We start from the raw sequence: 14,899 nt of genomic DNA on the forward strand, positions 1-14,899 counted from the left end.
TGCAGAGCTCAGAGCTCCCAGGACAAGGGTTTCTACAGCCCATTGCCTCAGAACCCCTGAAGGTGCTCCCTATAGATTCCCAGGCCCCCTGCCCCTGAGATTCTGATTCGATGGGCCTGGGACAGGATCTGGACCTCTGCAATAATACAACATTCCTGGGGAATACACTCTGACCTGCAGCCGGGCTCAGGAACTGTGTCTCAGGAATATGCCAACATGATTCAATGGTGTCTGGGAAGTCCTCCCAGCTCTTGTCACTACTTGCTACCCTTTAACACTGGGAGCAAAACATCAAAGCAGCCCAGGGACCAGCTGTTCACTACAAGAGAGCAAAACACAGAATGAGACTTCCAGGTGGAGTTGAAAACAAGGTCCCTGGAGGAACATGTGAACTTGGTTGTTTCCATTTCTGGAAGGAGGAATTACAACGTGAAGCGTTTGCCTAGTTCCTTGGATGAGCAGCCGCCCTCAAGTTCCTGGACATGCTGTGAATGCCACCTCTCCCTTCCCTCCAACCTGGGTCACAGGCCCAGAAAAGGGGCTGAGTTAGGAGGTAGAAATGACAGGCGCCTGGCCGTGGGTAGTGTGAACTTCGGGTGATGGTTCACTAGGTGTAGGATCAACTATGCCCAAGGATACTGACAACTGGGCCCGTGGCTCCCACTGCAGGACCAAAACACAGCACCCTGGAGGGACTATCACAGGCTGGCTCAGCGGCTCTCAACTTCAGGGGGAGAGACAGAAAGACACGCAGACCCACAGACACATTCCTGCAGGAACTTGGGAGTCTGGGAAACTGGCCTGTGATATTTCACTTCTCAGAACCAAATTCTTCCTTTCTGAAGTGAAACTGGGCCAGCAGGGCAGCAGACAGACTGCAGGATGGGCTCGATTAGCCTCCTGGACCCAGGCCTCTTTGCAGCTCCTCTCACTATGGGGTGGAGTGTGTGTCCCTTCACCTTGAATCTGGGGGTCCTGGGGACCAGCTGACAGAACTCGGTGGAAGTGAGGTCACGCCAGTTCTGAGCTGAAGCTTCAAAAGGCCTTGCATGCTTCTCTTCCAGGATCCCCGTCCCCCACCTGGATCCCAAGCCTGAACCAGCCTCCTGGAGGATGAGGCACCAGGGGGAGCTATGTCATCAGCTGTGGCCATCTCAGACCAGCCCATCCCAGTGGGCCCATTAGCTGTTGCAGACATACCAGTGAGCTCAGCTGAGATCACTGACCCCAGCCCACATCAACAGAATCACCTAGTTGACCCGAGAATCACAAAAAATAATTATTTTTCAGAAGAAGCAGTACCTGGTTGTTGTTTTAAGCCCCCAAGTTTTGGACTAGTTACGGAGTACGAGATAGCTAATAAGTTATACCGTGTCTTAGCCTGCTCAAGCTCCTGTGACTAATACCATACACTGGGCGGCTTATAAACAACAGACATCTATTTCTCATAGTTCTGGAGGCTCAAAGTCCAAGATCAAGGTGCTGGCGAATTCAGTTCTTGGTGAGGGCCCACATCTTGGCTTGTAGTCAGTTGCCAGCTTGCTGCGTGTCCACACGGCCTCCTCTCTGTGCGTGTGTGGAGTGGGTGTTCTCCCATCTCTTCCCCTTGCAAGAGCGCTAATCCCATCATGCGGGGACCACCCTCACAACCTCAACGAAAACTAATTAAACCAAAGGCCCCACCTCCTCATACTATCACCTGGGTGGGGGGAAGGGGAGAGGGTTAGGGCTTCAACATAGGAATCTTGGGGGCTGGGGGACACATTCAGTTCATAACATGCACGAGTCTCTTTGAGGACCTGCCGGGAGCTACAGGACCTCCCTCATCTCTCATCCCAAAGATCTGCTAAGCACAGTGTAACATACATTCATGGGGAGGGGGGGCTACCAGGCACTTCCTGAAGACCCTTCACGGCCACGGGTTATAAACTCAGATACTCACAGGGATGGCAGGCCACAGACCGCTGGGGGCTCCGATGACCTGGAGAAGGCAGGCCCACACAGGGACTGCGGATTCTCATCTCTGACAAGTCGTTGCCCTGGAGGGGCATTGGCAGGGGCTGTGGGCTTGCCCTCTTTTAAAAAGAAGTCAGAAATCTGATATTGTTTATCTCTTGACTTTTAAACGCTGGTAACTACTTTAAATTCCATTTAGTCATGGTGCGGACTAAACCTTGTCCTTTCAAAACATGGTCCAGGCCCCCCAGTCTCAGCCTCACCTGGGAGCTCGTTAGAGATTCAGACTCTTGTACCCCACCCCGGGCCAGGATCTGCATTTAACAAGATCTCCAGGTGACTTGTGTACACCACAAAGGGAGAAACCCTGGATCAAAGAAAGAGGATCAGGGAGCTGGATGTGCTCTGGGCTGCCTGTTTATGACCCCGGATTCAGGTGAAGCAACCCCACCTGTTAAGACCTAGGTACACCCAGAAATCCACAATTCAGGCTTCAGATGCCACCCGGGGGCTCCTTTAATTACATCAATTTATTCAAGTGATAAAAAGCCTCTCTTGGCGGCAGGATACCAAAATAGAAAGTTTGTAAACATGATTTCATCCCCCCCCCTTTCTAAGGAGCTTCCTGTGACAGGAAATAAGAGTTCTAATTGGCAAATTCTGTGATGAGGTCTGTACAAAAGGGTCCCATGACATGGCCCTCGTCTCTGTAATCCATCCCTGTCCAGGGGGGCTGGCTGGACCCTGCCATTTGGTCATGGTGCGGTCACGGTGCATTCCATCGCTAGCGGCCCCGGCCTCGGGAGGCCGGAGGCTCTTTGGCAGCGGAGGAGGCCCTCGGGGGAGGCCCTCAGGGGAGGCCTTATAGGCAGCAGACACAGGCAGGCAGGGAAGGACGCAGTCTCTCTCTGGGGAGCACGGTATTGCTAGGGTTGCATGTGTCACGGCAGGCGACCAGGTGAGGGCCCGGGGCCAGGTGAGGGGCTGAGGCACAGGTGCTGTCAGAAGCTTGGCTTGGCACAGGGGCTGAGATCACCCAGATGATCAGCGGCCTTGAAATTTCCCTTGCAGAAATCAGACCGTGTCGAAACAAGCCTTCAGAGCAGGCTGGAGGCTTCAGTCCTTAAAGGGGTTGTGGGCATCACCGGCTGTTCCTTCTCTGTGGCCAGGAGCTCCCCATTCATCTCCTGCAGTGGGTGGTAAACGTAGGCCCCATCCAGGTGCCGGCTCCGTTCTGCTCTTGAGCCAAGGAGCAAGGACACGTTCGCCACTGTGCTGATCAGCAGAAGGAAAACTAGGGCCAGGGTGAGGGCTAGCCAGGTGGTCCTGGGTGCAGAAAAGAAAGCCTCAACAGGGGCTTGTTGGGCAGTGCTGTTGGCAGGAGGGGAAGGGTTTCCCTCCCTCCCTCCCACACAACAGTGGCAGTGTTGGGGGCCTCCAGACACACATTCGGGGAGCAGTAGTGAGTCACTATGTGGCATGCAGGCCAGCCCTGCCACATCTCCTGATATTTCAAGAGAAACCACGAATTTTTTTTTTTTACGTGACTGTTACTGATTTTCAGATGTTGCTAATAAATCTTAAATTTTTTTTTAAATTCTGCAGGCCAAATAAAATACACTTGGGGATCTAATGATGCCCCAAGAGGCATCAGTTTGCATCCTGGTCTCCAGGGGATGTTCCAGAAACCTCAAAGCAGATAGAGCAGGGAGAACTGCACCCCTTCCTCCCTCCTGCAGAGCTGGCGGGGTCTTTCAATGATCCTTGTTTTTCCTCCTTCATGTGAATCTTTGGCTGAAGCCCTCAACGCAAAAGCGGACACAAGCATATTGCTGGGGGCGGGGGCATGCTCGTCAGCCCCCCATGGCTCCCTTTCCCTGCCCAGCAGCTGTCAATGGGATCCAGGTCTGCACTGGGGAGGAGGGGCTCAAAGTCTCACACCTGAGGAGCCTGAACTTAAGACGGGGGGCAGGGCACTCCCGGGAGCTACTGTCCCTGCTCTGGGTGCATTTTCAAAGCACGTTGCCAAGGGTTTTCTTCATGTGTGGTTCTGGGCCTTCAGAGCCTCACCCCAGGCTCACTGAGTCAGGACCTCCAGGAGGGACCTGGGATCTGCATTATTAATGATGAGACTGTCCTCTAGGACATTGCCAGGAACTTTTCACTCATACCCACACCTGATTCCCACCTCTAACGGGGGTGGGGCTGGGCTGGCACCCAGGGCTGGGCCATGAGGTGAGAACTACAAGAAAAGAAGTTCTCAAAGCGGGGTCTCCCTACCAGCAGCATTAGCATCACCTGGGATAGCACTGGAAATGCAGATTCTCAGGCTGCACCCCAGACCTACTGAAGCAGAAACTCCAGAGAAAGGACCCAGCAATCTCTTTTAGTACCCCCTACCAGAGGTCAAGTTTGAGACCCACTGCACTAGAAAACAGAGATAAAGCCCACCACAAGGAGCACATAGTGGTGCTTGAGAAATGATGTGAGTTCCTTGGGGCCTGGATTGGGGTTCCTTCTGTACCAGGCACCAGGTACTGAGAAAATAAGTTTCGAGTCTCACAGGGAAAGGAGTCCGATGCCCTGCCCCCTCGACTCCCACTGGGGCGGTGACCAGGGTCCCTCTTCCCATCTCCCAGGGCCACTTCGGTGTCTGTGAGCATCAGCTATGAGCATCTCCCTATGCTTATATTGGAGAAATGTCACCTGGGTGCCCTGCTACCACCTTCTAGCCTTGCTGAGTCCCTGAGCAGAGGCCATACCTCACAGGTGGAGGGAGGCGGGATTTCCTCCCATCCCCACCCCAAGTCCCACCAAATCTCCTACCCGGTGAGAAGGGACAGTTCTCCTGTTCTTAGGGTGGTCTTGGATGGCTGGAGACACTGCTTCACTGTAAACGACCAGAGAGAGGCTGACACACTGGGAGGGGAGGGGTGTGCCCCCTCCTGCCCCCCGCAGGGGCCTGGGAGGAGCCATACCTTGGGAGAGGATGCTGTTAAGGGCTGGTGCCTGGGCCAGGCTGCAGTTGCCAGTCTGGGGGTCACATGGACACTGGTGCTCACACTCGCAAGGCCTCTGGCAGCCTGGCCCGTGCCAGCCGAGAGGACACTCTGTGGAGAGGAGGAAGAAGTGGAGGCCTCAGTGGCAGGGCCTCTCTCTGCACGGACGGAATGGGCCCCAGGTATGTGCAGAGCTGGGCTGAAGCAGAAGTGCCCCCCGGGGTCCCCCCAGGCTAGACCCTGGAGGTGCCCCTGGCGCTTCCTCCCAGCTGGCTTGGGGCCCATCTAGCTTACCCTGCTCACAGGTGTCTCCAGTGAAGCCAGGAGGACAGGTGCAGGTCCCTCGGACTGGGTCACAGGCAGCTCCGTTCTGACACCGGCACTTCATGGCACAGGCCTCCCCGAAGGACCCGTTGCTGCAAGCTGGCATGGGGAAAGGGGAGTCATTTCAAAATCCAGCCCCGCCCCGCCTAGGCGAGGGCCAACAAGACAGCAAACAGAACTCTGTCACTCCAAGTGGCCCCGTAGATTCACATATGCTTCCAACAGAAAGTTATGGAGAATCCACTTCAAGGCAGGCCCTGAGGCTGAGTCCTCCTGGAGCTTCCTGTCTAGATGGGCAGGTGGCCAGTGAGCCAGAAAGCAGACGTGGACGTACAGGTGGGGACAAGTGCAGCAGCAGCAGACCGCTGGAGGGGGTGGGGTAGGCAGGCCCCTGGGGACAGGGCAGTTAAGCTGGGGTTTGGGGGAGCAGAGCTGGGTCAGTGAGTCAGGGAGGGGCTGCAGCACCTGGCAGGTCAGGCTGAGGGGTTTATTCCTTTCACTTACTCAAAAGAAAGCCCTGAAGGATTTGAAACTGTGGATGGCTGCAGGGGGTTGAACTGTGTCCCCCCAAAAGAATATTGTGTCCTAATCCTCAGAATCTGTGAACATGACCGCATTTGGACACAGAGTCTTTGCAGATACTATTAAGTGAAGATCTTAAGAGATGAGGGCACCTGGATTTAGAGTGGGCCCTAAATCCAATGACCTGGGGTCTGCGTAAGGGAATGGAGAGACAGACACACAGGGGCAAGGCCGTGCGAAGACGGAGGCGGAGAGCGGAGTGAGGTGGCCACAAGCCAAGGAACGCCTGGAGCCACCGGGAGCTGGAAGGAGCAGGAAGGAGCCTCCCCTAGACCCTTGAGAGGGAGTGCGGGCCCTGCAGACACCTTGATTTTGCAGTTCTGGCCTCCTGAACTGCGACAGCGTAAGTTTGTGGAATTTGTTGTGGCCGCTGCAGGAGACTAATGCAGTGATTTACAGTCAGGCGAGAGCAAGAAACAGGAGGGGGTAAAGGCAGCTGCCACGCTCCCCTCTCCCTATGGGGCCAGGGGTGGGGAAGCAGCTGGCCTGGTGGCTTTTACCTTCACCGCAGCTGGACCCCGTCCATCCAGCTTCGCAGCGGCAGCCATCTGCCAAGACAAGACCAAGGAGGCCAGGTGAGGGGCCCAGGCAGGGCCAGGCAGTGAGGGCTGGGAGCCCCAGTCACAGCTGCCGCCCCAGAGACCCCACTCACTCTCTGTGCAAAGCCCGTGCTGGCTGCAGTTGGAGGGGCCACAGTCCAGCTTGTTGCAGGCCGCGCCCTGCCAGAAGCGCCCTGTGCACTGGCAGCGCCCCTCCACGCAGGTCCCGTGGCCGCTGCAATCAGGCGGCTGGCAGCGGGGCTCGTGTACACATACCACAGTAGACACGCGGCGTGGGCAGCGCCACATGTTGTCCTGGCTGCGGGGGGGGGGGGGGGACATGGTGTGTAAAGGCGCTGACCATCCCCAGCGGACCCCTCCTACCCCCTATTACAGCCCCCGAGGGCTGCCTCTCTCTCCATTGCCCCTTCCTCAGCCTTTTACAGGTTCTTCTCACCCTCACAATCTCTTCCAACCCCAGGGTCTTTACATATGCTGTTCTCACTGCCCAGAAGGTTCTCCTGGCCCTGCCTCGCCACCTTCTCAACCTTCAGATCTCAGCTCAGTTCCATTATGCTCAGAGAGGTCTTTCCTGACCTATCAATCCCCTTTTCTTGGTGTGGGTGGTACTGGTACAGCATGTATGATTCAACTCTCTTCCTGTAAGCACAGACAGGCAGGGATCTTGGCTCTCCTGGTCACGGCTGAATCCTCAGGGCCTGGCACATAGTAGGTGCTCAATATTTGTTGAGTGAGACAGCTGAGGACAGGCCTGGATTTAGACCTCAAGAAGGGGGCTCTGGCATGCTTACCAGTGATCTGATGGGTAACTGGCCAAGGTCCCGTTGAGCACGAAGGTGGCGGAGCCCCCTCCATCCAGGTTGATGGCGTTGACCACGTCCTGTTTCAGCAAGAACTCTGCCATCTCCCACAGGTTAATGCTGAAGCACAAGAGCATTAATGTTGACCATGTCCACTGCATTTCCGGTTTAACTGATCTTACTTTCCATGGTAGACAGTATCATGCCCACTGTGGCAGACAAATTTCTAAATGGGCTTCCCCCAAAAATGTCCCATCTTAATCCCTGGAAGCTGTGAATATAATGAGAGATCACTCCCATGACTGTGTTATCTTACATGGCTCAGCTGTCCACAAGTGGGGACAGTGTCCTGGATTATCTGGGTGGGCCCAAAGGAATCACAAGAACTCTTAAAAGCAGACTTTCCCTGTCTGGTGGCAGAATGTGAAGTGAGAGAGACTGCAAATACAAAGGGGATGAAGGGACTGGACACATGTTTGCTGGCTTGAATATGGGGAGGGTAACATGCATGGGAAGGAATGTGGGCAGCCTGAAGGAGCTGAGGGTCCCCGGGCCAACAACCAGCAAGGAAATACAGACTTCGGTCCTACAACCATGAGGTATTGCATCCTGCCAACAACCCGAATGAGCTAAGAGGATTCTTGCTCTGAAGCTCCAGATGAGAGCCCTGCCTGGCAAACGGCTTGATTTTGTCCATGATTTGAGCCCTCCAGACTTCTGACCTACAGAACTGTGATCTAACAAATGAGTGCTGTTTGTGCTTGTTTGTTACACAGCAATAGCAAACTAACACACTCTCTTTACAGAGGAAGAAACTATGGCTCAGAGAGGTTGAGCAACTTGTCTGTGGCCACAGAGCTAGCAGATGGCAGAGCTGGGACTGGAACAGAGGTCTTCTCCCTGCTAACTTTGTAATTACTTCCTATCACCCTATCCGGGGCTCAGGAGAGTGGAGGCCTAAGTTGGGGAGACTGAGAAGAAGTGTGTAGGGGACGATGAGTTCTCAGAAGTGAGACAGATTGGGGCGCCTGGGTGGCTCAGTTGTTAAGTGTCTGCCTTTGGCTCAGGTCATGATCCCAGGGTCCTGGGATCGAGCCCCGCATCAGGTTCCCTGCTCCGCGGGAGCCTGCTTCTCCCTCTCCCACTCCCCCTGCTTGTGTTCCCTCTCTCGCTGTGTCTCTCTCTGTCAAATAAATAAAATCTTTAAAAAAAAAAAAAAAAAGAAGTGAGACAGATCTAGGGACTGTTTTGCATGGGAAGGCAGGGGACAGATGGACGTGAACATCCCCAGGGAAGAGCTGGGAGTCCGACGGCCAGCTGTCAGTGGGCTGAAGTTCCTCAAAGCAGGGCTCAGCCCAGGCGTGGCCTTCCCAGTTCCTGGCACTCACCCCCGCTGTTCCGTCTGCCCGTCTATGTGGAAGAGCACCAGCTGCCCTTTCCGGTCATGTCCCACAGCTGTTCTTGCTGACATCACGTTCACAAATTTGCTAAAGGAACCTAAAAGAGAAGAAGCCTGGCTGATCACCTCCCCTTTGAGAAGACTCCTGGGCTCTGCCTGTTATTTTTGGCTAGTCCAATGCCACTCTCCACCTCCCGTTCCACACCATCCAGTGTCTCACTTAGACGTGTATCGTCCTGCCTCCCCTCTGCCCCATCCCACTCAGTCTCCACATAGCGGCCAGATGACCCTTCTCAGGTGTAAATTAAGTGACATCAGCCTCCAGGGGAAAGCCCTCTGATGACTTCCATGGTTCATCAGCCCAACATGGCCGCCCTGGCCTGCTTCTCCTACCTCATCTGTGGGGGCTCCTCTCTCACCACCCTGCAGCCACTTTCTGCTTTAGGGCTTCTGCACCTTCTGCTCCCTCTGGCTGGACTGTGCTTCTCCTCAGCTCTTCCTGTGGTTTGCTCTTTCCAATCTAGGGCACCTCCTCAGTGAGGCCTCCCTTGACTGCTCGGTCTAAAACAGCCATTTCCACATCAGGGCCATAGCATCCCTTCCCACACCAGTACTCCACATCCCAGAGGTTCTCAAACTGAATTATCCAAGGGATTTGTTAAAACACACAGGTTTGGGCCTTACCCCCAGGGATTCGGGATTCTGATTCACAGCTCCTTTCTTCCACCCAACTTTATTTTCCCCCAACTTTATTTTCTTTCTTAGCACTTACCACTTCCTTTCAGTAAATTACATATCTATTTTCTTTCTTATGTATTCCCCAAGAGCAGGGACCTCATTTGTCGATCCCCTGTACCTTGAATAGTACTTGCTCAAAGACTTAAGAAGAGCTTCCCCCACCAGCCCAGAGGTCCTGGTTCTCAACAAGACTATGCCACACCCCGCCCCCAAACCTGTTTCCTGTGTCTCATCACACTCAGCCGCCTGGCTTTCGTTGATGTACACACTTCCATTGCGGATGAGCCACACGACCCCACTCAGCAGCTGCACAAATGGATTTTCAGTGTCCAGCACCTCCTCTTCAGACAGGTACCTGGACACAGAAAAGGCATGAGATTCACTCACCGGCAGGGGCAACTGCAGGTAGTAGGGTTCCCTCCTACCTCCCCTCCTCAGGTTGGCTGCTTGACTCCTCCTGGTGTCCCAGGAACCATCCTGGTCCTGAGTGCAGCCTTTGTAAACAGTCTATGCATCACAGTTAATAATTCATCTAATATAAACAATTCTCAACAGATTTCAAGTTCATCTCTGGCCTTCAACCTCCTAGGCCATCACTCTAGCCAAACTACCACCTGATGCCTACTGACAACTCATCATTGGTCTCCTTGCTTCTACTCTGGTCCCTCCAACCCAGCCTCTAGCCAGGATTAGAGCATGTTTTTATTTTTATTTTTTTTAAAGACTTTATTTATTTGAGAAAGAGAGTGAGAGCGAGAGAGAGCACAAACAGGGACAGAGGGAGAGAGAGGAGCAGACTCTCCTGCTGAGCAGGAAGCCTGACTCGGGGCTCGATCCCAGGACCCTGAGATCACCACCGGACCTGAAGGCAGACACTTAACCAACTGAGCCACCCAAGCGCCCCTAGAGCATGTTTTTAAATAACCAAAGTCAGTCCTGTCATCCCCTGATACTCTGTTCCTTCCTTCAGTCACTCACACACACCAAACCCCTGTGCATCTCTGAGCCTTAGCACTTGCTCTTCCTTCTGACCGTAATGCTATTCCTCCAGTTCTGGCCTTGGCTAACTTGTGATTAATCATCAGGTCTCAACCCAGAGGTCACCTTCTGAGACAGGCCTTTCCTATTCACCCTACCTAAAATCTACACTCCATTTACACTGGTTATCCCTGTTCCTTGCTTCTTTACATGCATACAATCTAAATTTATCTTAATCATTTCCCTGGCTTTTATTTATTTTTCCTAGTAATGGGAGGGGTCCGTGAAGACAAAGGCTGTCTGCTTGTTCACTGCTATATCCCCAGTGCGCAGCACATTGCCTGACACAAAGCAAGCGCTCAGTGATACTGGGAAATGAACTGCAATGAAAGTATTACAATCCCCATTCTGCAGAACGGAAACGGAGGCTCAGCTTTGTCAGGTGACTTGAACCCAGCACCACGGCTACAACCCAAATCTCAGGTCCTCTGCCCTCGACAGTCACGAGGCTCCCTGCCTCCTCACCCGGTGACCAGGGTCCCGTCGCGGCGGATCCCGAACTGCGCGTTCTGCAGCCCCCCGGCGCTGCTCACCCGGCGCCCGTCGCTCACCACGTTCCCCAGGCACTCGCCCGTGTCCATGCGGAAGAAGCCGCCGTTCTGGGCGACCCTGCAGCCGGCCGCCCGCGCCGTATCCTCCACGGTGGCGCGGCGCCTCGAAGCGCAGCCGCCGGACCCACCGGGCTCCAGGACCGAGAAGGTCCGCAGGGGCTCTGCCACACGCGTCAGATGGCCAGGCACCGCGCGGTCCGCGAAGTGCGAAACGAAGGTGCGCACCGCCGGGCCGCGGGTGCCGGGGGTCGCCGTGGTAGGTGGCCAGCTCTCGTGCTCGCGGCTGCCGGCGCGCACCCTTGAGCAGTCCCGGGCAGAGCGCGCGCGCGCGCGGGAGTATGGTAGCAGCAAGTCGTCGTCGCGGGAGGCCCTGCGGGGACAGGGCGGCCGTCAGCTCGGAGGGCTGTGTCCCGGGCGGAGTACTCCCCGAACCAGGCTCACCCCTCCAGACCTTTACTCACCCCGAGTCGAGGCCGCTGGTCGCCTCCCGGAGGAAGCCAAGCAGCGCAAGGAGGAAGAGAAGCCAGCGACCCATGGAGGCCGCCATGTTGGAACCGGGCCTCCGATCACGTGGGATCGTCCCACGTGACTCAAGGTTTTTGGTGGCCGATTTCAACCGGAACAGAATAGCTTGGGCTCCTTTGGATATCGCGAGATCTTGTCCTATAATTTATTGTCTTCAGAAGGTGAGTGTAGCTGGGTTGGTGGTGGGGGCGATATTTCGTGTTGATATAATTTCAAACTTACCGGAGGTTTTGGAGGTTCTAAGAGCAATGTAAAGAACTCCCATATACCTTTTACCTATATTTACTAGTTAACTTTTGTTCCGTTTAGTTTATTATTTCAACTTCATTCGCATACTCCACCCCACCACCAACTATTTGCAACCAAGTTGCAGACATCGGGATCCTTCACCTCAGTACTTTATATATCTTTTACGAACAAGGACATCTTGCTACATAACCACAGACTAAGTAAAATTAAGACGTTTTACATTGATAGAGTTTATTAACTAATCCGCAGAAAATTTGCCAATTTTCTGTATAATGTCCTTTTTTAAAAAATAAGGACAGCTTTTTTTTTTTTTCGATTTTATTTATTTATTTGACAGAGAGAGACACAGCGAGAGAAGGAACACAAGCAGGGTGAGTGGGAGAGGGAGAAGCAGGCTTCCCACAGAGCAGGGAGCCCCATGCGGGGCTCGATCCCAGGACCTTGGGACCACGACGGGAGCCGAAGGCAGATGCTTAACGACTGAGCCACCCAGGCGCCCCATGTATAATGTCCTTTACAGCTATTTTCCCCACATCCAGCGTCCAATCCAGGAATTGCATTTCTTGTCATGTCTCTGTGGTGTCCCTGAATCTGGAACAGTTTCTGAGCCTTGGTCTCTTATGACCTTTGATATAGTTTTGAATGTAGGTGAGGTCTGGAGCTGATGGCCAAGAAAGAATTCTTGAGACATCTTTGGTGCAAAAAGGTGGTTTTATTAAAGCAGGGGGACAGGACCTGAGGGCAGAAAGAGCTGCTGCCCTGGGGTTGTGAGGAATGGCTGATTATATACTTGGGAGTTGGGGGAGGTTAAGGGAGGTGTCCAAAAACACTTTCATATGCTAAAGAAGACTTTGAGGATACTGGAGGCCTTGCGACTTAGTCAAGCTAAGGTTGTTTGTCCCTGTAGCAAAGCATTAACATTAAGACAGTTGGGAGTTTCTGGAGTAAGGTCACACTTTTCCCACCTGGAGTCCAGGAAGGAGGTGGGTGGGAGGTGGGGAGGGTGTTGTGGGATCTCAGCTTGTGCTTTGTCCTCAGCTTGCCTTTTGCTTCCTCATCATATTGATGTGAAGGGATGATGTCTTTCTAATCTTTACATCCAGGCTGCAAAAAGTCTTTAGCAAACAAGCCCAGACCTGCGACCAGCTTCCCTGTCCCTGGAAGTCCTCTTTTTCTCTACGTCAACTGGGAGATGTAGGTACAGGCAGTCTCTATAGAGAGTTCTGACCTTTGGTCTCCTCCCAACTTTGTCACTCCTTTGACAAAACACGTAACAAGCACATAATATCTAAGTGCGTAAGTCCCATGGAAATTCTCCATTTGCTGAGCAGCCTATTAATTAAACAAGGAGGCCATTAGATTGATGTGGCTTTATGCCATGGCTGCTATTAAAAGACAAAAGTCAACTGAGTAAATTTAAAGATTAAATTGACTTTATTCAACGAATTAGGCAGCATCCCATCTAGCAAATAGAAAGAAGCTCCAAAGAGCTGTGCAAAATGAAAGGCTTTCATAGGCAGAAAGGGAGTGAGACAGAGTGGATTGTTTCAGGCAAGGTCACCTTCCTTTGAGGGAAGGACAAGGGCCTTTGGTGCAGATGACTTCACTAGTGCTGACCAGGTAACTGACTGGTTAAAGGTTTCATTCCTGGAAGAGTCTGAAACTGTAGTTAAGTCAGATATTAAGTCTTGGTTGGCTGACATGGGGCTTGGCATATGTTACTCCATTTGGGGCCTGTTGTCTCTCTTTTTTACTTTTTTAAAAAAACTAATCTCTCCACACAATGTGGGGCTTGAACTCAGAACCCTGAGATCAAAGAGTTGCATGCTTTATGACTGAGCCGGTCAGGCACCCGTCTTTTTTTTTTTTTTCTTTAACACTGCCTACAGAAGCAAACCAAGGTGTGCACCAATGAGGGCACTTGATGTAATGAGCATTGGGTGTTGTATGCAAATGATGAATCACTAAATTCTACCCCTGAAACTAATATAGTATGTGTTAACTAAATTGAATTTAAATAATTAAAAAAAAAAAGAAGCAAACCAAAACCTAAGCCTGTAAATGCCTCAAGGTTATGAAATCAAAATGCTAAGGATGACCAATTGCAAACAGCTTTAACTTAACAGCCAACTAGGCATTAAGCTATAGGCAATCAATTTCCTTTCTTCACTTTCTCACTTTCTCAGTAGAGATCTTTCCCCTGGCTCATATCCACTTCAATTTGGTACTGCCCAATTCGAATTGATTTTTGCTCAAACTCTTAGTTAAAAATTTTAACATGCCTTGGTTTATCTTTCTAAGCCCAAACCCACAGTTCTAGCCATACCAGCTAACTAACTCAGTGCTTTCTCCTCTGCTCACATTTACCCTTCGTTAGGTGCCTTTGTCTTCTCTCAGCTTCCTCATCTGGGTTCCATAGTCATTTGCAGATTGAACAGATTGAGCTCCTCCTATGTGCTAGATGCTGATGAAACAGACAGACCAGTCCTGCCCTTGCAGAGATAGACACTAAACAACCCAAGTGTGGTAAGAAGCAGGATGGAGAAAGAAGGGGAGTGGCAGGGAAGGCCTCTCTAAGCCCATTTAGGCTGAGACATGAGGGATAGGAAAAGGGGTAGCTGTGGGAGCTCAGGGGCCAGAGCCTTGCAGGACATGGCTGCAGCCCATTGACCAGGACCTGAGGCAGGCAGAGTATAGCATTTCTCCAGTAAGCCCCCAACTATCTTCATGTTAACGCCTTACTAGAAGGAAAAACAACTTTAACTCAGGAATAGTCAGGCCTCCAGTGTCCTGTAAATCTTTAGCATATGAAAGTGCTTTTGGACACCTCCCTTTGTCCTTACCTCCCCCACTTCCAAGTATATAATCAGCCATTCCTCACAACTCTGGTGCAGCCCCTCTTTCTGCCCACGGGTCCTGTCCCTGTGCTTTAATAAAACCACCTTTTTGCACCAAAGACGTCTCAAGAGTTCTTTCTTGGTCGTCGGCTCCGGACCTCACGAACATTCCAAAATGACGTCACTGTCAGTTTGTCGGTTGAGGGAAAGAATACCATGTCCAGGCCGTGCACCCAGTCTTTCCCATCACAGGTGCAATCTGCTTGATTATAACTCTTTCTTTCTTTCTTTCTTTCTTTCTTTCTTTCTTTCTTTCTTTCTTTCTTTCTTTCTTTCTTTCT

At 52.4% G+C, this 14,899-nt stretch overlaps 1 protein-coding gene across 1 annotated transcript; it reads right to left on the minus strand.

Moving 5' to 3' along the window:
* Nucleotides 1-3,072: 3,072 nt before the first annotated feature.
* NAGPA (N-acetylglucosamine-1-phosphodiester alpha-N-acetylglucosaminidase) lies at nt 3,073-11,597 on the minus strand. Its single transcript, XM_032397719.1, is given in 12 exon segments — nt 3,073-3,101; nt 3,104-3,282; nt 4,783-4,846; nt 4,935-5,066; nt 5,250-5,378; nt 6,362-6,409; nt 6,514-6,719; nt 7,213-7,341; nt 8,610-8,718; nt 9,574-9,713; nt 10,862-11,317; nt 11,409-11,597. Coding segments are annotated over 12 exon segments (1,707 nt in total). The 5' UTR covers nt 11,495-11,597.
* Between the last annotated feature and the right edge of the window lie 3,302 nt (nt 11,598-14,899).

Source organism: Phoca vitulina, unplaced genomic scaffold (assembly GCF_004348235.1).
Source record: "Phoca vitulina isolate PV1807 unplaced genomic scaffold, GSC_HSeal_1.0 scaffold102, whole genome shotgun sequence".
Taxonomy (NCBI): domain Eukaryota; kingdom Metazoa; phylum Chordata; class Mammalia; order Carnivora; family Phocidae; genus Phoca; species Phoca vitulina.